This window comes from Triticum urartu, chromosome 3A, assembly GCF_056163025.1.
Source record: "Triticum urartu cultivar PI428250 chromosome 3A, HENAU_Tu73, whole genome shotgun sequence".
In the NCBI taxonomy this organism is placed as follows: domain Eukaryota; kingdom Viridiplantae; phylum Streptophyta; class Magnoliopsida; order Poales; family Poaceae; genus Triticum; species Triticum urartu.
Window position 1 is genome coordinate 511,136,427 of NC_141875.1, and position 25,498 is coordinate 511,161,924.

General features: G+C 43.4%; 2 protein-coding genes across 15 annotated transcripts; both read right to left on the reverse strand.

Annotated features, from left to right (window-relative positions):
- Positions 1–13,396: 13,396 nt before the first annotated feature.
- Positions 13,397–15,688, reverse strand: LOC125544760 (protein SODIUM POTASSIUM ROOT DEFECTIVE 2). Its single transcript, XM_048708509.2, has 3 exons — positions 15,236–15,688; positions 15,064–15,139; positions 13,397–13,731 (listed from the first exon to the last, which is right to left on the reverse strand). Exons 1-3 carry the CDS (start codon positions 15,440–15,442, stop codon positions 13,583–13,585), a joined length of 432 nt encoding a protein of 143 aa, XP_048564466.1. The 5' UTR covers positions 15,443–15,688; the 3' UTR covers positions 13,397–13,582.
- Positions 15,689–17,761: 2,073 nt separating this feature from the next.
- On the reverse strand, positions 17,762–25,140 carry LOC125544758 (uncharacterized). Of its 14 annotated transcripts, none has more exons than XM_087547501.1 (13): positions 24,416–25,140; positions 23,814–23,916; positions 23,572–23,679; positions 23,388–23,495; positions 22,923–23,311; positions 22,179–22,840; positions 21,358–21,475; positions 20,419–20,514; positions 20,014–20,178; positions 19,473–19,525; positions 18,989–19,331; positions 18,176–18,254; positions 17,762–18,082 (listed from the first exon to the last, which is right to left on the reverse strand). In XM_087547501.1, exons 1-9 carry the CDS (start codon positions 24,943–24,945, stop codon positions 20,043–20,045), a joined length of 2,250 nt encoding a protein of 749 aa, XP_087403627.1. In that variant the 5' UTR covers positions 24,946–25,140; the 3' UTR covers positions 17,762–18,082; positions 18,176–18,254; positions 18,989–19,331; positions 19,473–19,525; positions 20,014–20,042. The 14 variants fall into 14 exon arrangements, with proteins under 14 accessions (XP_087403627.1, XP_087403628.1, XP_087403624.1 ...); XM_087547502.1 differs by having other exon boundaries at positions 18,989–19,338; XM_087547498.1 differs by having other exon boundaries at positions 18,989–19,089; positions 19,176–19,331; positions 19,473–20,178.
- Positions 25,141–25,498: the final 358 nt, after the last annotated feature.

Below are 25,498 nucleotides of genomic sequence, written 5' to 3' on the forward strand. Positions count from 1 at the left end.
ACAATATAACCAAGGTGGATTATGGTGGAGGGGGGCACCGCACACGGCTAAAAGATCAATGATCAACTTGTGTGTCCATGGGGTGCCCCCCTCCCTGTATATAAAGGAGTGGAGGAGGGGGAGGGCCGGCCCTCTCTATGGCGCGCCCTGGGGGAGTCCTACTCCCTCCGGGAGTAGGATTCCCCCTTTCCTAGTAGAAGTAGGATCCCTTCCAAGTAGGAGTAGGAGAGGAAGGAAGGAGGAGAGAGGGAGGAAGGAAAGGGGGGCCGGCCCCCCTCCCAATTCGGATTGGGCTTGGGGGCGCACCTCCCTCTTTTGCCTTTCCTATCCTCTATTCCACTAAGGCCCATATACTCCCCGGGGGGGTTCCGGTAACATCCTGGTACTCCGGAAAAATGCCCGAACCACTCGGAACCATTCTGATGTCCAAATATAGGCTTCCAATATATCTCTCTTTATGTCTCGACCATTTTGAGACTCCTCATCATGTCCATGATCAAATCCGGGACTCCGAACTACCTTCGGTACATCAAAACACATAAACTCTTAATATCGATCGTCACCGAACATTAAGCGTGCGGACCCTACGGGTTTGAGAACTATGTAGACATGACCGAGACTCATCTCCGGTCAATAACCAATAGCGGAACCTGGATGCTCGTATTGGTTCCTACATATTCTACGAAGATCTTTATCGGTCAAACCGCATAACGGTATACGTTGTTCCCTTTGTCATCGGTATGTTACTTGTCCGAGATTCAGTCGTCGGTATATCAATACCTAGTTCAATCTCGTTACCAGGAAGTCTCTTTACTCGTTCCGTAATGCAACATCCCGTAACTAACTCATTAGTCACGTTGCTTTCAAGGCTTATAGTGATGTGCATTACCGAGAGGGCCGAGAGATACCTCTCCGACAATCGGAGTGACAAATCCTAATCTCGATCCATGCCAACTCAACAAACACCATCGGAGACACCTGTAGAGCACCTTTATAATCACCCAGTTACGTTGTGATGTTTGGTAGCACACAAAGTGTTCCTTCGGTATTCGGGAGTTGCATGATCTCATAGTCATAGGAACATGTATAGTTATGGAGAAAGCAAAAGCAACAAACTAAACGATCATCGTGCTAAGCTAACGGATGGGTCAAGTCAATCACATCATTCTCTAATGATGTGATCCCATTAATCAAATGACAACTCATGTCTATGGTTAGGAAACATAACCATCATTGATTCAACGAGCTAGTCAAGTAAAGGCAAACTAGTGACACTCCGTTTGTCTATGTATTCACACATGTACTAAGTTTCCGATTAATATAATTCTAGCATGAATAATAAACATTTATCATGATATAAGGAAATATAAATAACAACTTTATTATTGCCTCTAGGGCATATTTCCTTCATGATCTCAATCTCCAAAGCACCGTCATGATCACCATCGTCACCAGCTTGACACCTTGATCTCCATCAAAGCATCGTTGTTGTCTCACCAACTATTGCCTCTACGACTATCGCTACCGCTTAGTGATAAAGTAAAGCAATTACATGGCGATTGCATTTCATACAATAAAGCCACAACCATGTGGCTCCTGCTAGTTGCCGATAACTGTGTTACAAAACATGATCATCTCATACAATAAAATTTAGCATCATGTCTTGACCATATCACATCACAACATGCCCTGCAAAAACAAGTTAGACGTCCTCTAGTTTGTTGTTGCAAGTTTTAAGTGGCTGCTACGGGCTGAACAAGGACCGTTCTTACCTACGCATCAAAAACCACAACGCGGTATAGTGATTGCTTTTTGATCTTCAGAAAGAACCATGTTCATTGAATCCGATTCAACTAAAGCTGGAGAAACAGACACCCACTAGCCACCTGTGTGCGAAGCACGTCGGTAGAACCAGTCTCGCGTAAGCGTATGCGTAATGTCAGTCTGGGCCGCTTCATCCAACAATGCCGCTGAATCAAGAATCAACTAGTGGCGACAAGCAATATGTATATACCCACGCCCACAACTCCTTTGTGTTCTACTCGTGCATATAACATATACGCATAGACCTGGCTCGGATGCCACTGTTGGGGAATGCAGTAATTTTAAAAAAATCCCTACCCACACGCAAGATCATGGTGATGCATAGCAACGAGAGGGGAGAGTATCATCTACGTAACCTCGTAGACCGTAAGCGGAAGCGTTATGACAAAACGGTTGATGTAGTCGTACGTCTTCACGATCAACCGATCTAGCACCGAAGGTACGGCACCTCCGCAATCTGCACACGTTCAGCTCGGTGACGTCCCACGAACTCACGATCCAGTAGAGCTTCGAGGGAAAGTTTCGTCAGCACGACAGCGTGATGACGGTGATGATGTTGCTATCGGAACAGGGCTTCGCCTAAGCACCGCTACGATATTACCGAGGTGGATTATGGTGGAGGGGGGCACCTCACACGGCTGAAGATCAATGATCAACTTGTGTGTCTATGGGGTGCCCCCTCCCCCGTATATAAAGGAGTGGAGGAGGGGTGCTACGTCTTGAGCTTGCGTTGGTTTTCCCCGAAGAGGAAGGGATGATGCAGCAGAGTAGCGTAAGTATTTCCCTCAGTTTTTGAGAACCAATGTATCAATCCAGTAGGAGGCCACACTCAAGTCCCTCGTACCTGCACAAAACGATAGGTACTCGCAACCAATGCGATTAGGGGTTGTCAATCCCTTCACGGTCACTTATGAGAGTGAGATCTGATAGATATAATATTTTTGGTATAAAGATGCAAAGTAAAAAGTAAAGGCAAAGTAAAAAGCAAAGCAAGATTAAAGTGATGGAGATTGATATGATGAGAATAGACCCGGGGGCCATAGGTTTCACTAGTGGCTTCTCTCAAGAGCATAAGTATTCTATGGTGGGTGAACAAATTACTGTTGAGCAATTGACAGAATTGAGCATAGTTATGAGAATATCTAGGCATGATCATGTATATAGGAATCATGTCCGTGACAAGTAGATCGAAATGATTCTGCATCTACTACTATTAATCCACTCATCGCCCGCTATCCAGCATGCATCTAGTGTATTAAGTTAAAAACAGAGTAACGCCTTAAGCAAGATGACATGATGTAGAGAGATAAATTCATGCAATATGAAATAAACCCCATCTTGTTATCCTCGATGGCAACGATACAATACGTGCCTTGTTGCCCCTTCTGTCACTGGGTAAGGACACCGCAAGATCGAACCCAAAGTTAAGCACTTCTCCCATGGCAAGAACTACCAATCTAGTTGGCCAAACCAAACGGATAATTCGAAGAGACTTGCAAAGATAACCAATCATACATAAAAGAATTCAGAGAAGATTCAAATATTATTCATAGATAGACTTGATCATAAACCCACAATTCATCGGTCTCAACAAACACACCGCAAAAAGAAGATTACATCGAATAGATCTCCACAAGAGAGGGGGAGAACTTTGTATTGAGATTCAAAGAGAGAGAAGAAGCCATCTAGCTACTAACTATGGACCCGAAGGTCTGAGGTAAACTACTCACACTTCATTGGAGGGGCTAGGATGATGTAGAAGCCCTCCGTGATGACGGCCCTCTTTCGGCGGAGCTCCGGAACAGGCCCCAAGATGGGATCTCGTGGATACAGAAAGTTGCGGCGGTGGAATTAGGTTTTTGGCTCCTGTTTTGATCGTTTGGGGGTACGCAGGTATATATAGGAGGAAGGAGTACGTCGGTGGAGCACCGAGGGGCCCACGAGGCAGGGGGCGCGCCCTATGGGGGGCCCCACCCTCGTGACCTCCTCTTTGACTCGTTGGAGTAGGGTCCAAGTCTCCTGGATCACGTTCGGTGAGAAAATCACGTTCCCGAAGATTAGGGTCCAAGTCTCCTGGATCACGTTCGGTGAGAAAATCACGTTCCCGAAGATTTTATTCCGTTTGGACTCCATTTGATATTCTGTTTCTCCGAAACACTGAAATAGGCAAAAAAAACAGCAATTCTGGGCTGGGCCTCCGGTTAATAGGTTAGTCCCAAAAATAATATAAAAGTGGAAAATAAATCCCAATATAGTCCAAAACGGTAGATAATATAGCATGGAGCAATCAAAAATTATAGATACGTTGGAGACGTATCAGGCATCCCCAAGCTTAATTCCTGCTCGTCCTCGAGTAGGTAAATGATAAAAAGAGACTTTTTGATGCGGAGTGCTACTTGGCATAATTTCAATGCAAATCTTCTTAATTGTGGTATGAATATTCATATTAGAAAGATTCAAGACAAAAGTTTATATTGAGATAAAAATAATAATACTTCAAGCATAGTAACAAAGCAATTATGTCTTCTCAAAATAACATGGCCAAAGAAAGTTATCCCTACAAAATCATATAGTCTGGCTATGCTCCATCTTCACCACAAAAAGTATTTAAATCATGCACAACCCCGATGACAAGCCAAGCAATTGTTTCATACTCTAACTTTTTCAAAACTTTTTCAATCTTCACGCAATACATGAGCGTGAGCCATGGATATAGCACTATAAGTGGAATAGAATGGTGGTTGTGGAGAAGACAAAAAAGAGGGGAAGATAGTCTCACATCAACTAGGCGTATCAACGAGCTATGGAGATGCCCATCAATAGATATCAATGTGAGTGAGTAGGGATTTCCATGCAACGGATGCACTAGAGCTATAAATGTTTGAAAGCTCAAAAAGAAACTAAGTGGGTGTGCATCCAACTTGCTTGCTCACGAAGACCTAGGGCACATGAGGAAGCCCATCATTGGAATATACAAGCCAAGTTCTATAATGTAAAATTCCCACTAGTATATGAAAGTGACAACATATGAGACTCTCTATATGAAGAACATGGTGCTACTTTGAAGCACAATATATGAGACTCACTATATCATGGTGCTACTTTGAAGCACAAGTGTGGAAAAAAAGATAGTAGCATTGCCCCTTTTTATTTATTTTCTTTTTGGGCCTTTTTTTTCTTTGGCCTTTCTCTTTTTTGGGACAATGCTCTATTGAATAATGATCATCACACTTTTATTTATTTACAACTCAATGATTACAACTCGATTCTAAAACAAAGTATGACTCTATATGGATGCCTCCGGCGGTGTACCGGGATATGCAATGAATCAAGAGTGACAAGTATGAAGAAATTATGAACGGTGGCTTTGCCACAAATACTATGTCAACTACATGATCATGCTAAGCAATATGACAATGATGAATGTGTCATGATGAACTAGATGGTGGAAATTTGCATGGCAATATATCTCAGAATGGCTATGGAAATGCCATAATAGGTAGGTATGGTGGCTGTTTTGAGGAAGGTATATCGTAGGTGTATGATACCGGCGAAAGGTGCGCGGTATTAGAGAGGCTAGCAAAGGTGGAAGGGTGAGAGTGCATATAATCCATGGACTCAACATTAGTCATAAAGAACTCATATACTTATTGCAAAAATCTAGAAGTTATCAAAGCAAAGTATTACGCGCATGCTCCTAGGGGTATAGATTGGTAGGAAAAGACCATCACTCGTCCCCGACCGCCACTCGTAAGGAAGACAATTAATAAATAAATCATGCTCCGACTTCATCACATAACGGTTCACCATACGTGCATGCTACGGGAATCACAAACTTTAACACAAGTATTCTTTAAATTCACAACTACTCAACTAGCATGACTTTAATATTATCGCCTCCATATCTCAAAACAATTATCATGCTTCAATCTTTTCTTAGTATTCAACACACTCAAAATAAAGTTTCACAAATCTTGAATACCAAGCATATTATTATTAAGCAAATTAGCATGCTATTAAGAGACTCTCAAAATAATTTAAGTGAAGCATGAGAGATCAATAGTTTCTTTAAAACAAATCCACCACCGTGCTCTAAAAGATCTAAGTGAAGCACATAGAGCAAAATTATAATGCTCAAAAGATATAAGTGGAGCACATAGAGCAAAACCACTTAGCTCAAAAGATATAAGTGAAGCACATAGAGCAAAACTACATAGCTCAAAAGATGTAAGTGAAGCACATAGAGTATTCTATCAAATTTTAATTCATGTATGGCTCTCTCAAAAGGTGTGTATAGCAAGGATGATTGTGGCATACTAAGACACAAAGACACAAATAATACAAGACGCTCCAAGCAAAACACATATCATGTTGGTGAATAAAAATATAGCTCCAAGTAAATTACCGATGGAAGTAGACGAAAGAGGGGATGCCTTCCGGGGCATCCCCAAGCTTTGACTTTTTGGTGTCCTTGGATTATCTTGGGGGTGCCATGGGCATCCCCAAGCTTAGGCTCTTGCCACTCCTTGTTCCATGATCCATCAAAAGAATTCACCCAAAACTTGAAAACTTCACAACACAAAACTCAAAAAAGAAAACTCGTGATCTCCGTTAGCGAAAGGAAACAAAAGACCACTTCAAGGTACTGTAATGAAATCATTCTTTATTTATATTGGTGTTAAATCTACTTTATTCCAACTTCTATATGGATTATAAACTATTTTACTAGCCATAGATTCATCAAAATAAGCAAACAACACACGAAAAAACAGAATCTGTCAAAAACAGAACAGTCTGTAGTAATCTGTAGCTAGCGCAAGATCTGGAACCCCAAAAATTCTAAAATAAATTGCTGGACGTGAGGAATTTATCTATTAATCATCTGCAAAAAGAATTAACTAAATAACACTCTTCAAATAAAAATGACAGCAGTTCTCGTGAGCGCTAAAGTTTCTGTTTTTTACAGCAAGTTCAACAAGACTTTCCCCAAGTCTTCCCAACGGTTCTACTTGGCACAAACACTAATTAAACACAAAAAACACAACCAAAATAGAGGCTATTTATTTATTACTAAGCAGGAGAAAAAAGCAAGGAAAAAAAATAAAATTGGGTTGCCTCCCAACAAGCGCTATCATTTAACGCCCCTAGCTAGGCATAAAAGCGAGGATAGATCTAGGTATTGCCATCTTCGGTAGGCAATCCATAAGTAGCTCTCATGATAGTTTCATATGGAAATTTTATTTTCTTTCTTGGAAAGTGTTCCATGCCCTTTTTAATGGAAATTGAAATCTAATATTCCCTTCCTTCATATCAATAATCGCACCAACCGTTCTAAGGAAAGGTCTACCAAGAATAATAGGGCAAGAAGGATTGCAATCTATATCAAGAACAATGAAATCTACGGGCACATAATTCCTATTTGCAACAATAAGAACATCATTAATCCTTCCCATAGGTTTCTTAATAGTGGAATCCGCAAGATGCAAGTTTAGAGAGCAATCATCAAAATTGCGGAAATCTAGTAAATCACACAAAGTCTTGGGAATAGTAGAGACACTATCACCCAAATCACACAAAGCATAAAACTCATGATCTTTAATTTTAATTTTAATCGTTGGTTCCCACTCATCATAGAGTTTTCTAGGGATAGAAACTTTCAACTCAAGTTTTTCTTCATAAGATTGCATCAAGGCATCAATAATATGTTCGGTGAAGGCTTTGTTTTGACTATAAGCATGTGGAGAATTTAGCACAGATTGCAACAAGGAAATACAATCAATTAAAGAGCAACTTTCATAATTAAATTCCTTGAAATCCAATATAGTGGGTTTAGCAACATCTAAATTTTTATTTCTTTCAATCCCACTTTCATCAATTTCATCATTAAGATCTAAATACTCTGAATTTTTAAAACGCCTTCTAGGTAAAGGAAGATCATATTCAGTTTCATCAAGATTCATATTGCAAAACAAAGATTTAATAGGGGACACATCAATAACTTTTATATCTTCATCTTGATTTTCATAGGCATTCGGTTTAGCAGCCATCTTATTGACTAAGGTGGCTTGCATATCCGAAATTTCAGCAGTCATCTTTTCTAGACGAGCAATTTGGGATCTTATACCATCAAATTCTTTAGACATATCATCTAGATCTTTATTCATATAACTCATAAAACTTTTTTGGTCCTTAATCTCGTTTCTAAAGAAATTATTATGCTCAAATTGCAAAAACATAAACTTCCTAACGTTGGTTTCGATCTCCTCTAACCTTTTGAGGTGGAGATCACCAAATCTCGGTTGAGCCATCGCGACAAACAAGCAATCTAACACACGAGCAAACAAAAGCAAACGGGCAAAAGAGGCAAATAGAGAGGGAGGATAGAGAGAGAGAGGGCGAATAAAACGGCAAGGGTGAAGTGGGAGAGAGGAAAACGAGAGGCAAATGGCAAATAATGTAATGCGAGAGATAGGGATTGTGATGGGTACTTGGTATGTTGACTTTTTGCGTAGACTCCCTGGAAACGGCGCCAGAAATCCTTCTTGCTACGTCTTGAGCTTGCGTTGGTTTTCCCCGAAGGGGAAGGGACGATGCAACAGAGTAGCGTAAGTATTTCCCTCAGTTTTTGAGAACCAAGGTATCAATCCAGTAGGAGGCCACGCTCAAGTCCCTCGTACCTGCACAAAATGATAGCTACTCGCAACCAACGCGATTAGGGGTTGTCAATCCCTTCACGGTCACTTACGAGAGTGAGATCTGATAGATATAATATTTTTGGTATAAAGATGCAAAGTAAAAAGTAAAAGCAAAGTAAAAAAGCAAAGCAAGATTAAAGTGATGGAGATTGATATGATGAGAATAGACCCGGGGGGCATAGGTTTCACTAGTGGCTTCTCTCAAGAGCATAAGTATTCTACGGTGGGTGAACAAATTAATGTTGAGCAATTGACAGAATTGAGCATAGTTATGAGAATATCTAGGCATGATCATGTATATAGGCATCATGTCCGTGACAAGTAGATCGAAACGATTCTGCATCTACTACTATTACTCCACTCATCGACCGCTATCCAGCATGCATCTAGAGTATTAAGTTAAAAACAGAGTAACGCCTTAAGCAAGATGACATGATGTAGAGAGATAAATTCATGCAATATGGAATAAACCCCATCTTGTTATCCTCGATGGCAACGATACAATACGTGCCTTGCTGCCCCTTCTGTCACTGGGTAAGGACACCGCAAGATCGAACCCAAAGCTAAGCATTTCTCCCATGGCAAGAACTACCAATCTAGTTGGCCAAACCAAACGGATAATTCGAAGAGACTTGCAAAGATAACCAATCATACATAAAAGAATTCAGAGAAGATTCAAATATTATTCATAGATAGACTTGATCATAAACCCACAATTCATCGATCTCAACAAACACCCCGCAAAAAGAATATTACATCGAATAGATCTCCACAAGAGAGGGGGAGAACTTTGTATTGAGATTCAAAGGGAGAGAAGAAGGCCATCTATCTACTAACTATGGACCCGAAGGTCTGAGGTAAACTACTCACACTTCATAGGAGGGGCTAGGATGATGTAGAAGCCCTCCGTGATGACGGCCCTCTTCCGACGGAGCTCCGGAACAGGCCCCAAGATGGGATCTCGTGGATACAGGAAGTTGCGGCGGTGGAATTAGGTTTTTGGCTCCTGTTCTGATCGTTTGAGGGTACGTAGGTATATATAGGAGGAAGGAGTACGTCGGTGGAGCACCGAGGGGCCCACGAGGCAGGGGGCGCCCCCCACCCTCGTGACCTCCTCTTTGACTCCTTGGAGTAGGGTCCAAGTCTCCTGGATCACGTTCGGTGAGAAAATCACGTTCCCGAAGGTTTTATTCCGTTTGGACTCCGTTTGATATTATGTTTCTCCAAAACACTGAAATAGGCAAAAAACAGCAATTCTAGGCTGGGCCTCCGGTTAATAGGTTAGTCCCAAAAATAATATAAAAGTGGAAAATAAAGCCCAATATAGTCCAAAATAGTAGATAATATAGCATGGAGCAATCAAAAATTATAGATACGTTGGAGACGTATCAAGGGGGAGGGAGTCGGCCTCTCTAGGTGCGCCCAAGGGAGTCCTGCTCCCACCGGGAGTAGGATTCGCCCCTTCCCTTGTTTGGTTTTAGGAGAGAAGGAAGGAGGAGGAAGAAGGAAGGAAAGGGGGGAGGCGTCCCCCTTCCCAATTCAGATTGAGCTTGGGGGGGCCTCCTTTGCTTCTTCTCCCTCTCTTCCAGTAAGGCCCAATAAGGCCCATACACCTCCCGGGGGGGAGGGGGTTCGGTAACCTCCCGGTGCTCCGTATACTCCCGATTTCACCCGGAACCATTCCGATGTCCAAATATAGGCTTCCAATATATCGATCTTTACGTGCGACCATTTCGAGACTCCTCGTCATGTCCGTGATCAAATCTAGGACTCCGAACTATCTTCGGTACATAAAAACACATAAACTCTTAATACCGATCATCACCAAACGTTAAGCGTGCGGACACTACGGGTTCGAGAACTATGTAGACATGACCGAGACATGTCTCTAGTCAACAACCAATAGCGGAACCTGGATGCTCATATTGGCTCCTACATATTCTACGAAGATCTTTATCGGTCAAACCGCATAACGGTATACGTTGTTCCCTTTGTCATCGGTATGTTACTTGCCCGTGATTCGATCATCGGTATCTCAATACCTAGTTCAATCTCGTTACTGGCAAGTCTCTTTACTCGTTCCGTAATGCTACATCCCATAACTAACTCATTAGCTACATTGCTTGCAAGGCTTATTGTGATGTACATTACCGAGAGGGCCCAGAGATACCTCTCCGACAATCGGAGTGACAAATCCTAATCTTGATCCATGCCAACTCAACAAACACCATCGGAGACACCTGTAGATCACCTTTACAATCACCCAGTTACGTTGTGACGTTTGGTAGCACACAAAGTGTTCCTCCGGTATTCGGGAGTTGCATGATCTCATAGTCATAGGAACATGTATAGTTATGGAGAAAGCAATAGCAATAAACTAAACGATCATCGTGCTAAGCTAACGGATGGGTCAAGTCAATCACATAATTCTCTAATGATGTGATCTCGTTAATCAAATGACAACTCATGTCTATGGTTAGGAAACATAACCATCTTTGATTCAACGAGCTAATCAAGTAGAGGCAAACTAGTGGCACGCTGTATTTCTATGCATTCACACATGTACTAAGTTTCCGGTTAATACAATTCTAGCATGAATAATAAACATTTATCATGATATAAGGAAATATAAATAACAACTTTATTATTGCCTCTAGGGCATATTTTCTTCACACCCCTCCGCCAAGCCCATTAGGAACTTTCAGTTTGGTCCCTTTTTCACATGTAGGACATGATCTATATACCTTCAAACATGCTATAGTGGGTCAGGCTCCCAGGAAAAGCGAAAAGCATGCAGTCTACCAAACGCCTCCTAGGTAGCCAGTTTTGGTGCAGCTCCGCATGACCCGAGGCCGAGTACCCAAGCGAAGCAGGATCTTATTTGCCGCCCATGGGCGACAAACTGAAGTGGCTTCGCTGAAGCCGCCCGCGGATGGGCTGGCCCAATTACCTGTTTTATAGTTCGCTAATGTTTCCATAGCTGTTTCCTACGGGTTTTATTTCATTTTTCTTCTGTGCTCTTTTCCTTTCCTGTTTTGTTGGATTCCAGTTCATTTGTTCCATTCTATTTTTATTTTCAAGTTTTGGTTCTTTTTCCCTTCATTTTTTGAATTTATCTATTTTTTGTTTCTGTTTTTTTCCTTCTCTTTCTTGCCTATTTATATAAAAGGTCACCGTTTATTACAAAAATGTTCATTTTATATTAAGAAATTTTTCATCGTATATAATGGAAAAGTTTCACCATGCATTATAAAGATGTTCATCGTGTATTAGAAAATGTTAAACGTATATTATGAAATTGTTCAACCTATATTTTACAAACTGTTCACTGTGTATTTCAAATTTGTTCATGGTATATTAAGAAATTGTTCAACATATACTACAAACTGTTCATTGTGTATTTGAATTTGTTCAGCATTTTTTTTACAAAATTTCTTACTTTCTAAAAAATTGTTCAATGTATATTACAAATGTTCAATGTGTATTCAGAATTTGTTCAACGTATATATTCATATTTTCATAAATTATTGGAAATAAAAACCAAGCAGAAAAAAACCATGACGCCAGTTAAGTACTCCCTTTGTTCCTAAATATTTGTCTTTTTAGACATTTTAAATGGACTACCACATGCGGATGTATATAGACATATTTTAGAGTGTAGATTCACTCATTTTGCTTCGTATGTAGTCACTTATTAAAATCTCTGAAAAGATAAATATTTAGGAATGGAGGGAGTATATTTTTTGAGTAACGGATGTACAGTATCATTCACTACATTGTCTCTACATTGTGTTTTTTTCGTTAAACTGTAAATGGGCCGGCCAAGTTGGATTACCCTGTGCGAAGCCACAGCTCCTTGACGCACACGGGCGTTCAATAGGGACTCTCCCAACCGATCTAGCAACCGCTCTCTTTTTGTGTCGTGCAACGTTAAAACATCCTGCCTTCCTGCATGGCTTCGCTCCAAGCAACGTTCTTTTCTCCCAGCACAGCACACGGTCCAACCTTGGGTGCGAGCCGTACTACATTTTATTTCCCCCGGATCCGGATGCCGTTGCATTATACTCCTTGCATTAAGTGATCTAAACGCTGTTATATTAGTTTACGAAGAGAGTACAATCCAAATCCAAGGGGACACGTTACGTACAAGAGATACCTACTGATGTTCAAAAAAACACCACCCATACGTACGTAATGGTCCAAAACAGAACCGCTAAAGCATGGTGCACGTGGATGGTTTTTACTCTCATGTAGTCTAGGTTAGCAAGGATGGCGTGGCGGCGACATCATTCTTGTGGTGGATCTGTGTCCTCGGGCTCCACCGTTGCGACGACGTTTGCTCCAGCGTCGATGTGGAGTTTGGGAGGTAGTCCAGGAGCGGATGCAGATTGTAGTCTGCATCGACGACATCTGGAAGACGAAAACGTGTGCTGGGTTCGTGGTTCGTGGATGGCAGGTATGGTTTCCTCCTTCGGCGTCTTAGTCGTGGTGGGGTGCCAGATCTGAAGTTCGATTGCGTGTCCGGAGTGTTGTCCCGGTCTGATTGGTTCAACGGCAAGGGCTTCACTTTTGGTGAGCCACCTTGGAGGTCCGCAAAGCTGCATATCAACGATGGAGCCACGTCAAGCTCGGGTGAGGAGGTGATCCGTGATTCTTTTTTTCGGTGGCTGTTGTGGTGGTGCCGGAGGCAGATGATGGGCGTTGGTGTCAAGCTCAGAGATATTTTGCTATCTTTTCAGTTTTGTCATGTCGGTTCTTACGTGATTGTATTTTGTTTTTTATGATATAAATAAGACACGTGTTATCATGCAAAAAAAAAAGCATGATGCATGTATGGATGGGCTGTTTTTCTTTTTTCTTTTGAGTAGATCAATCAATTAGACCCAAACCACCCTCTTTTTCCTTGATCTCCTAGTTACAATCTTCCAAATAGTTTCTTCCTTGCCATGCTTGCATGTGCTGCCACGTACGCGTGCCATGCGTGACAATCATGGCATATATATTTGGTTTTATCATCAGTGAAATGTGTCACACCCACCCTATCAGCTTATCATCATCATCGTCTATCTACTCGGAGCCGGGGACTTGGGGGCCACCAACAGCTCCGCAAACTTCATCACCTTGGAGACGCTCTGCAGCACCTCATAGGGCGTCACGTCCCCCGTCACCACCACCTTCTTGTTCTCCAAATCCACCTCAAACGACGACACACCTGGACACACAAGAACAGAAGCAAAATGTTAAAATGATCGCTCGTCCAGTACTCTGACTCGTAAATCAACATATTTTCACTGAACTGATATGATAATATCTATCGACGCAGATGCTCCGACGGTGAGCCGTACGGTGAAGGTGGTGGCAGCTCAATTATGAGCGCGGCAGCAGTAGCAGTAGTACCAAATCTTGGGCACCGACTGGCGGTGCCACCAAAAGTTTTTCCAGAAAAGGCAGGCAGCCCTGCACATGCGCAGAGTAGCAACATGTGCAGATGCGCCCAAGCATGCAGTATCATGCAGTACCGCAGCGCCGCAGCGGCCGCGCGAACGGAAGGAGCCCGATCCATGCTGCATGCATCGGCGCGCGGCCGAAACGACACCGGAGCCAACTCAGGCGCACAGGGCCGAACGGAGGTGGATCGACGCCCACCCGCGAGTCCACCGGCTGCGGCGAGTCGGTGACCTGTGTTTTATTCCGTAACATGCCACAACAGTACTGGCGTACTACTAACCTAGAAGCTTTCCGGAGCTCATGGCCGCGTGGCTGCGTTCACTGTTCGCCATTAGCCCGGCAACGCGTGCGGCAGAGCAGAGCAGAGTAGAAATTTGGGGTTTTCTTTCACTTGTTGTATTGAAATTTTGAAATGAATGACTGGAGGCGCACAGAGGTCAACCTGCCGCAGGGCATACATTTTTCTCTTCCTGCGTCTGACAGGCCGCGACTTATCTCTGCTGCAAATGCTTGTGGGCTTCTGAGACGTTGCGCTCCGCCCGCCCATGTGGTGGCTGGCTACGGCGCTACTCTACTTTGAAAAATTATCCGGTCTACAGATCCGCGCCACATTTCACAGTCGTTGATTACTTCGAGATCCTGGATATACTAATGCCCCGCCCCACTAATAAGAAATGGACGCTCTGCTTTTTTTTTATCAAATGATACTAGCAGCAGTAAGAAATGCACACTTGGCTATGTCCGAATTATCAACACATTGAGAGGTGGTGTTGAAAGGGAAGATAAACTTAGAGTAAGACACGAGGCAGAGATCTGCTGTGTGTTGTGCAGGTTCGAAAGCAATTGCAGTGAGATAATCAAGGAAGGAAAAAAAAACAAGCTGTCAAGTTGTCCCTCTGGCGAATAATTAGCAAAGCTTACGGACAGATCAGTTGTATAACTCTGCAATTCCTTTTTTGTTTGGAGTCAAATGATAGGAACTTTACGATACCCCAGCATGATTGTATGCTTTTAGCGCTAGCTAGGCCCTATCAAAAGAATCTCAACACTGCCCCGAAAAGGGGATTTAAAGGTTCAGTTACTATTCGCCTCGTACCTTCCATCTTGGAGATGTGCTTCTGAACTTTCCTGGCGCATCCGTAGCAGTGCATGGACACCCTCAGCTCCACTGTCTGCATCCATAGTGAATATTAGCAGTGTCCACAGCATGTTGTGCAGAGGCGTCTTAGATAGAGAGATAGAACGGGCGTTAGTTAATTCTTGTTTACCTTTGGCTCCAGATGGAAGGCAAGAGTCTTAGCCCCACCGCCGAAGTCCTTGAGCTTGTGCAGCTCGTCCAGCTGCGCGCTCACCAGGGCCTTCCCCTCGTTCTCCTCGTCCTCGTCCTCCACCGCGTGCACGCAGACGCAGGCGTTGGCGCACACCGAGAGCGAGAAGCAGTCCAGCACCCTCTCCAGCCCTAGCTTCCTCCCCATCCTCTCCTCCCTCTATCTCTATCTCTATCTCACCACGGCTTCTCTCCGAAGTCTCGAGAAGTGAGGCTCTGAAGTGAAAAGCGCACTGCAAAGCGCAGAGGCCCTTTTAAGGCGACGAGGAAGAAGAGACAAGCTGGTGAGCGAGCAGACCTACCAAAGCAAAGCCAAGCGCTTGGAATGAGGCAAAGGGATGAGAATATATATGCATATAAGCAGCAGCGTCGGGCAGTATAAAAAAAGTGGGCTATATGTTAGCTCAAAAGTCTGAAGCAGCTCCCGATGTTGAAATTGAATACAATCATAGCTTTTGTTTCGGTGCAAGACAGAGTCATGAGCCGGTTTGACAAGGGGACAGACAAGCTGGCCAGCCCTCCATGTGACAATGTGCTTGCTTATTGGCGCTACCACTCGTGGAATCATGCGTTTTGGAACACACGCACATCGCGATGCCCATGTATGCGTACGTACATACACTACAAACTGAGCTGAAAGCATAACCATAGAATAGAAGGAGCCAATCATGCATCGTGCCAATGAGAGGCTGGATGGCCTTTCACGTACACACAGGTAACCGAAAGCCCTCCTTTTCGGAAGATCAAAAAGCATGTACAAGCAACTGAAAACAGGGAAAAGTTAGGTTAAACACGTCAGGGTTCACAGGCTGACACATACGTGTCTTTCACTTGTGCACATCGGCGATCAGTGTGTATAGTGTATGTTTGTAGCTTTCCCTTCGGTGGGTGGGGAATATATATGCGCTGCAACGTGAGCATATATACGTACATGCACAAGCAAGACCGCGACGATTATTACCATATAAAACCATATCCGCCTTGCCCTTGCGCCCAAGAGACACCACATTTTTAAACAAGGGCGCTCAAGGGTATAGAATAGGCTCTGGTCGCCTTCGTTGACGCATGCCACAGTGCATCTCTTCCTTGCAGACCACGACGACCTTTTAATTTTTTGGCCAATTGCCGCTATATCTATGCAAATTTGAAAAATCCTACGGCGTTCTTGCTCAGCTCGTTTGGTAAAATGCGGACTAATTCCAAGTGACTGCATCAACGCACTCCTCTGCGTGTTCATGAGAAAACGGATGTACTAGTACCAAGTATTCAAGCGTTCATCTTTTGCCGGCGGTACTAACTCGAGGGAGAAGAATCTCTCGGTGCCGCTACCATCTCGTGTTGTATGGCGCTGTCACCTTTCTACTTGCCGAAAGCTAGCATAATGCGCTCCAAGAGATGGATTGATTGATTGATTAATCCGTCATATCTGCAGATGGCTACGCGCAACATCTTAATCGCCCCCAGCTTTGATCCAGTGAGCGGAGAATCTAGTGGTGGGCCTCCGCGATTTACCTGCCTGCTCGGCGCGCGAATGTCTGTGTGTGCGCATCTATCTATCTGCAAGGCAGTGGCCCGACGGACAGGCATGGCAGGCGGGCCCGGCCAACGCGGCATTATTGGCTCGCTGGGCTGGGGGCGCAGGTGAGGCCGTACGCTTGCCCGAGAGGGACGGGGTGTACCATTTGCCCCTTGCCTCGTTCTGGATCGATGCCCGAATTATATGAAGCCAACACGATCTGTGACAAGTTTTCAGTACCTTCCGCCACTCTCCATGCCTGCCTGGGCCACCCTAGCCAGCACTCTAGGTGCCCGGTACTATCTGCTCACTGCGACATGAAACGTAGAGACGTTTCACCAGAAATGTTTGCTTTAGTTCAACCGAAACGATGTGCGATGATGAGCCGATGGTGTGAGAGTGATGTGTGTCTCGCGGACGGCCGAGAACCATACCACGTGTGCCCAAAACTTACCCGAGGAAACGAGACCGCAGAAAAAGCAGAGGAGCACCATAGTGTGTGGTTGGCTCTTTCTGTCAAGAGTGTCCATCCATCGTATGCACGGGAAAAGACATTGTTCTGTCGCTTCGGATAGTCATGCGGGCGGGCGGGCAACCAGGGATGAGCTGCGATCTAGGCTTGGTGGGTGTTCCGGATTCCCTGCCGGCATGTAAATGAACACCACTCCCGGCAGAGATAGCCAGATAGACTGCTGCTTGTGACCAACTCACAAGCTCAAGTGCGCACAGCCAGGGCCCATGTCCTAGCCACGATCATGTTTTCATGTTTGGAGCCGAACTACTGAACTAGGATGAAGAGGACATGTCCTTCTGCCTTGCCCGTTTTCTGCAGAGGGAATCTATCTATGTGGGCCGTGCTTGCAACCAGATGTTCACCAGACACGAACAACTGATCCAAATCATCCAACGGACAGGAATCATATGGCTCTCCTCTCTGACTACAAGGCTGGGTTTAACTATGTCCTAGCAGCACATAAGAACATAAGTATAAGCAGCATACAAAATAATCTACACCGAGTTCCGTCAAAAAGAGTACGAAGACATGGCTAACCACCAACTAGGAGTCAACATGCTACTACTAATAGTGAGAAGCGATATGGTTTGCGGTTGGTTAGAAGAAATATCAAACCAAGGCCATGCTGACAAAACGATCAAATCAACCGGAAATTACTACGGAGAGAAGAGCAGAGCAGAGGCAAAGTTACTCCTCTTGGCCAGGAGCAAGAGTTCACGGACCGGAACTGCCACCTTGGGATCATCATGCTGAGAGATCTGCCAAGGTCATAAGCAATCAATAGTGGCATGTCCATGAGGAAAAATGACAAACAAGAAAAAACATACTGGCATGTAGTTAGAATGGAATACCAGACCCAGCAGAAGGAGCAGGCCAGTGCACAGGAGACGGGACTATAGCAAAAGGACTTGCTTACTTAAACAGTCCAACCTGCCAAGATTACATCGAGCAGCAACATTACACATTTACACCCACGAATCGTATAACCTAATTTAGACTTGTACATGCCACACACATGATTGAACAAACAATGAAAAATCACAATACATCTTAAGAGTATATAAAGGTTGCTCTCTGTTTCCTAGTGATTGCTGAACCCAAGGCAGTTCAAGAAGAATGAGATGCTAGCCAACTCATGGCAGAATTTTGCAACCAAATAGGTTGGTGGTTCCAATGAAACCAAAATAGAATATGAATATACAGTTGTACAAACAGCAAAGGGGAGAACTTCCTCCCATGGCAGTCAAAGTGCCAATTGCCTAGAAACAGTGAACACATCGTCCAAAGCCTATGTGTTATTCCCTCCGGTCCTTTTTAGTTCGCATATAAGATTTGACTGAAGTCAAGCCTCGTAAAGTTTGACCAACTTTATAGAAAAAAGTACCAACATTCACAATCTGAAATCAATATCAATAGATGTGTCATGACTTAAAGTTTCATATTGTATAACTGTAGCATGGCATATGTTGATATTTTTTTATATAAATACGGTCAAACTCTGTGAAGTTTGACTTCAGAGAATTCTAATACGCAGAGTAAAAAGGACCGGAGGGAGTACTATAACAAAACCTAGATTCACAAGTCAATGCAATTAAGTGCTGTCAATAACGAAGAGGGCAGCATCTTTTTCCAAGATCTACTCGGAAGCCGCAAAGTGGGCATACCTGGTGTATTTTGTTACAGTGACAAAGTGCTTCAGGAGGAAAAAACAAGGAGCTCAGGGCTTGGACTTAGAAAGTACTGAACTGTGCGCTATAATTGACAGCTGTAGCAATACAATGCAGAATGCGGTAGTTACTTCTGATACGGACTGAAAGCTGGTCCTGTGAGCTTTGGTTGTCACAAACTTACCATGTTCATGAAGCGAAGTTCATCTCTGAGTATCTGATAAATTATAAGCGATGTCAATACATATACTTGGTGTTAACACGACGCAGAAACCTTATTTAATTCCCATGATCCGAGCTTATCTGAGAAGTTTGTTCTTGCGCTGGCCAAGCTCATGACCTACAACCTCCACCAAAAAGGTAAAGAGATAAAATATAAGTTGTACTTATAAAGTAAGATCTAGAGAATAATTACCATTTAAACATCAGTTAAGACTAAAAGAATACAGAATATGCAATGAGACTGAGTGGTTTCTTTCACCTGGTATTTCAGGGGAGTTCAACAAAACAGGAACTTCAGTAACACAATGGTGTCTGCAGGGAAAAAGAAGAAATTAACATAAAGCAATGGGTATTCATCCTTCTTGTACTGCACTGTAGTTCTTGTTTGTCTATGCAAGTTTCCCAAGTAAAACATGCGATCTGGCTTGAAATAGTCAGGCCGTTGGCAGGCACTCTACATGGATACAAAACCTCGAATCTGCAAAGAACTGGAATGAAGAAAAGAAATGCACACACCAAGATACAAGGTATAAAGTTACACAAATTCATGTGTTGTATATTGATGCCTATAAAAGAATCAATGGAACAGGTGGTGAAACGCAAAAACCTCCAACATCCCATTTCCAATATCCATGAAGCCATATACTGACTTCCTCTTTTCGAAAAAATAAATTACCGACTTCCTACACAGAAACGTTTTCTACTATTTTATGACTTATACTGGAACTCCCAGGAAGGCAGCTAAAGCAAAAGTCCGACTCGCAGTGGGAACACGGTACAGAGAAAGGATAGTTGAGAACCTTGTAATTGTCGAGGCCAGCCATTCAATTCAGTGTAACCAGAAAATTTGAGCTCCAGATTGTAAGAAGACATAGGAAAAACTAGCTCTGAGATTATGGTGTCCTAATAATCTGCATGCTGTAATTGTGATTACATTGAAGATAGCCAAAATCTTTAGCACCAACCTGACCAGAAAGTGTGCCAAAAAAAAAATACTGACCAGGAGTATACATACAACTGTAACTGTTATAGGTGATTATTTTTCAGAGTTCAGATGCTAAACTCTGACTGCAACTGATTTAACTACAATTGCAGTTAGGCAAATACCAGCTAGCTTTGTTGCAAAGTATATACATACACCTATAAGGTAAGAACATGATATCTGAAAGCGTGTAACATAAAGGACACCGAAGTTAGGATTTTACCTTGGGAATACTGATAGTTGGGGATAATGACTGCCAATATAAGAAGGATCATGTGTTGCCCCAAGAACCCCAGTAGCACCAGACAATGTTTGCAGCCTAATTTTCAGCAAATGAAGTCAAAGAGGGATCAAATGCCGGTTTAGATCAAAGAATAAGATAACACGATCCAACCATAGTAAAATGGATGTAACTAGAATTGCTGGCTACTGATTAAGAGCTCAAGCATATTACATGCTCTGATTAAGCACGTTCAACCAATCTTAACAGCGAATTCGAGGATCCTACAAAATGGAATCAGACTAATTTTGCCAGTAACTACCATGTGATCAACCAGTTCAGTACCATGATGTTCTTCCTAGGAACCCATGGTTGTCATATTCATCTATTCTGTGATAGCATATGACAGGAACGTACAGTCTCCGTGGATACCATGCCCAACACAGACAGGCCTTCAGCACGCCATGGATAAGTATTGTCTGTATGTCCGATAATTTTTCTACAGGAAAAAAATCCATTTATGGCATGGCATGGACAAGTAGTGTAGGACTGTTGAGAGTTGAGACATAGGTTGGCCCAAATGACTCGTCTATGGCTTGTATCGCGTTTGGCAATATGCCTTGGCGTCCTTTTTTTCTTCTTCTTTTTGCCGATTTTATTGTATTTGAAATAATTCGGTTGTATTCATCCTTAGCTGGCGCAGAGGCTGGGGGTAATGAAGCTTCCATTTTCTAAAAAAACCAGCTTGGCCCAAATAATAGTACTAACAAGATAACAAGTTTCTGAACCCTGCAGAGTGCACCACAACTAATCAGAAATATCTGTGGTACTCATGAAGAAGTTAGCTAAATGGAGTTTGCAGCTTCAATATCAAGATACCAATCAGAAAAATGAAGCAATACTTCTTCCGAAAGATCTATATGAAAATTGAATCCCACATACCAAGTAATTTGATTAAGCTCAGAATTGTCACTGGGTTGATGAGCCAAAAGTCCTGGGAAAGCCATACCAGTGCATGGGATATCAGGTCCCCTAGGATGCTGCTCACCAAACTTCATAACTGCCGAGGAAATGGAGTTGAAAGTTAGGGTAGCAGAGAATGTGCAGGACCAGAGCCTCAAGCATGCACACATTTCAGAAGAAAAGGACAGGTACAATATATATGTTTTCTTATGTTCTCTTTTTACGTCTAAAATAAGACAAAATTTACGGAAAGTAAAATTACGGTGCATTAATGTTGAAACAGAGGGGGGTGAAGAATAACTATTCCTCGCCCAGGGTGACGAATAGTCAATCCCTATATATTAGCATAACACCAACCAAGAATTGGTATGAACCAGCAAGGCTACAACTCTGCAAATAAAATGATACCTAGACCTAATCCTTATTCTGGAATGACCACAGAGTAGTATTTCCTAAAGTTCTCTAGAAGCTAGGCTACGGTTGAAACTTGGCCCATACGCACTTCTGGATCTCCAAATCGTAAAGAAGGAACTATTTGAGTTATCAAATTCATGCTAGAATATTTAAAACCTGTTGAAATCAAATCTCGTTGCCATTTCCCCACTTTGTGAAGTGCATGACTGCATGAAAGTTTCTGTGCCAAGTCAGAACAAACCTTAAATGGTTGGGCTGCTCTACTTTTTTTACGGGGTGGCTGGACTGCTCTACTGGTTGCAATTTTATAATTAAATTCATATATGTCATGTATCCCAACTAACAATACATACCTTTTTTTTTTGAGGGGAACTGACAATACATACCTGGCAATACTGCTGGAGTGCCAAGAGTAAGGTCCTTTGCTCCCGTAACATCAAGAGCATGACCACCACCACAAGGGAAAGAGCCACTCACTGCTTCTACCTTATCATTTTGCACTATTATAACAGACGGTGCTAAAGAATTGTTTGACCCAGGAGGGGGACTGGTCTCTGCATCTTCAGTTGAACTTATCAGTGTATTTTGTGGATGAGACTGAATTTTGCTGGCACTGGCAATGTTTTGATGGAATATCTGAGCAGAAAGTTTGTTCTTTGTGGGGACACCAATGTTCAAACCACTTCCTTGATCCCTGGATTCTGAATATTGGCTATTTGATGTTGATACAGTTGAATGAGAACCAAGGTTAGGCATGCCTTTTACCATACTAAGAGAACCAGCAGTATTTCCATGCTCACCAGAAGGAGCAAATGCCTTCAGTCCAAAACTGGGACGAGATTGAGGTTTCAGAGAACTATGTGCCATTCGAACGGAGGATGAGAAGAGCTTACTTAAAATGTCAGGTCGTGCTTTCCTTCTTTCTACAAAGGGGGGTTCTTGCTTCGACGAAAACTCTTGTTCATTCTGCAAACTTAAAGTTCGATGTGAGTTCTTTCCCACACCTATATCAGAACAGCCCTGCTCATTCTGTGATCTGGAATATGTCCTATGAAGGATAGGCAACAACATAGTTAATGCTAAATTCAGCTAGCAATCTCTAAGAAGTGGGGAATGGATTCACACTTTACCTATTGTTTTGCACTGAAGAGGTTTGCAAAGTATTCTTCCAGGTAGGTTGGTAGGGCCTTGATGGTTTCCCTCTGTTAACATTTGGTGCATTGTTGTAACCTTTAGCATTCACATAACAGATTCGAGATTCTGTCCGAGCATTATAAAAGTTCTGCTCATCATAGTACGAATGGGATTTTCCTGGAACACTTCTGTAGTTCTTGGCGCTGTAATAGGAAATGTTGGCCTCTTTTGGGAATCTATTGTAGTTGTTGGTACTCCCATACTTGTAGTCTGCTCTGTAATCATGATAATAGGATGCGGATTTGGTTCCTTCTAGAGAACCATGGTTAATGTCATGAGTTCTACCACCAGCCCATGCTCTAAAAGGACTTCTTGGCCTCCTTATCTAAACAAAGCAAAGAAAATCAACTAAGTCAGTAAGAACACTACATAATAGATAGGGGGAAAGGCGTGATACACACACTGTCATGTTGAACATAACGGGTATTGATCTCATCAGACTGATCGTGGTTAACGTCATGAGTTCTACCACCAGCCCATGCTCTAAAAGGACTTCTTGGCCTCCTTGTCTAAACAAAGCAAAGCAAATCAGCGAAGTCAGTAAGAACACTACATAATAGATAGGGGGGAAGGCGTGATACACACACTGTCATGTTTAACATAACGGGTATTGATCTCATCAAACCGATCATGGTTAACGTCATGAGTTCTACCACCAGCCCATGCTCTAAAAGGACTTCTTGGCCTCCTTGTCTAAACAAAGCAAACCAAATCAACAGAGTCAGTAAGAATACTACTCCCTCCGTAAACTAATATAGTCCGTAAACTAATATAGTTTACAGAGGGAGTAGTACATAATAGATAGGGGGGAAAGGCGTGATACACACACTGTCATGCTGAACACCATGGGTATTGATCTCATCAAACCGATCATGCAGCCATACGCTATCATCTTTAAAATTCCATAACTTTTGGCCACCGAAAAAGTCCCTGAATTGATAACATGGATATATCAGGCAGACACTATGGGCTAAAATTTGCAGTGAATACAGATGGAAAAAATTATAGAGAAGGGAGCCAACTTCAAACTCTACCAATCTCTAGAAGTTGTGCCAAGCAGTCAATGACAGTGAGTAACAAAATGCAGTTAGGTAGCAGTTTATCTGTTTAAGCTCTTACAACAAACAGCACTTGTACAAGTTCCATCTAGACAGTGTTACACGATGTTTCCTTTGAATGCCCGATCTTATCATACAATCTCCAACCGTGGAACAGTTGACTCACTCTAAGCATGTAGGTGCTCCTACCAAGGCACCCATTTTTCATGTGGGGGGCTTAAATTTGATCGACAATCCTTGCTGCAACTAAAATGCGATGCACATGCTTTCAGAGTTCAGACTAGCTTGTACAGTCAGAGAGGCATACTACAGAGCCTCTCGGGTGAATAACAGAAGAGGAAGCAACCAGTGAAAGACGGAAAGGCTCGAACCTCTGGCGCCCGCGGCCGCGGTTTTCCTTGTTCTGGAAGCGATCATCGTGCATGTAGAAGGCACCTGTTCTCGGCACGGCGTCGGGCTCGAACCCCTTGTTCTCCTTGTCATCTTCTTTCAGTTCGGCTCCAGTCTCAGCCTGGGCCTCCTCCTCCTCCTCGTACCTCCCCTCGTCCTCCGGCGCCGCAGCCACCTCATCCGGCGCCACTTCCTCGGCCTCTCCACCACCCCCAGATCCTGCGTCGAACTCCTTGCGAACCTCCTCGCATTCCTCAGAACCCTCGTCTTCGCCGTACACCTCGGCCGCGCCCAGCTCGTCGGAGTCGGAATCGGAATCGGACCCGACCACCCTCGACGGCGGCGAGGAACCACTCCCCTCGCCTCCGCCGCCGCCGCCCTCGTCCTCCTCCTCGTCGTCGTCGCTCGCCGCCGCGCGACGCCTCAACGCCGGGAGGGGCGAGTCGTCGGCGTCGCTCACGTCCTCCTTCTCGTCCCCCTCCGCCGTCGCCGCCTTCTCCTCTTCAGCCATAGAGGCCGCCGCGCCAATTCGGGCGAGAATGCTAGGGTTTAAGCTAGGGTTTGAGGGAATCCGGAAGGTTCGAGAGGCTTCTCGACCTCGCGTGGAAAGCTGTTCTGTTTTTTGGCGGACTGGCTTGATTTGATCACCTTTTCTGATCGATCAGCTTCTCTGCCGTGAGGGGAAAGAGAAGAAGGGCATTCATTAGCTGGAGCCACTATGCAAAACCACTCGGAGGTCCAGCTAAAAAACAATTTAGGGATGTTGAGGCGCCGACAAGTGGGCCACAGTAATGAGATTTGTAGGTGGACCCTGTTGGCCCCACCTGTCATCACTCGTCCTTGTTTTAGTACTTCATTTTTTTACTCTGCATATTAAAATTCTCTGAAGTCAAACTTCACAAAGTTTGACCGTATTTATATGAAAAAATGTCAACATCTGTCATGCTAAAGTTATATAATATGAAACTTTAACTCATGACATATCTAGTGGTATTGATTTCAGATTGTGAATGTTGGCACTTTTTCCTATAAAGTTGGTCAAACTTTACGAGGCTTGACTTCAG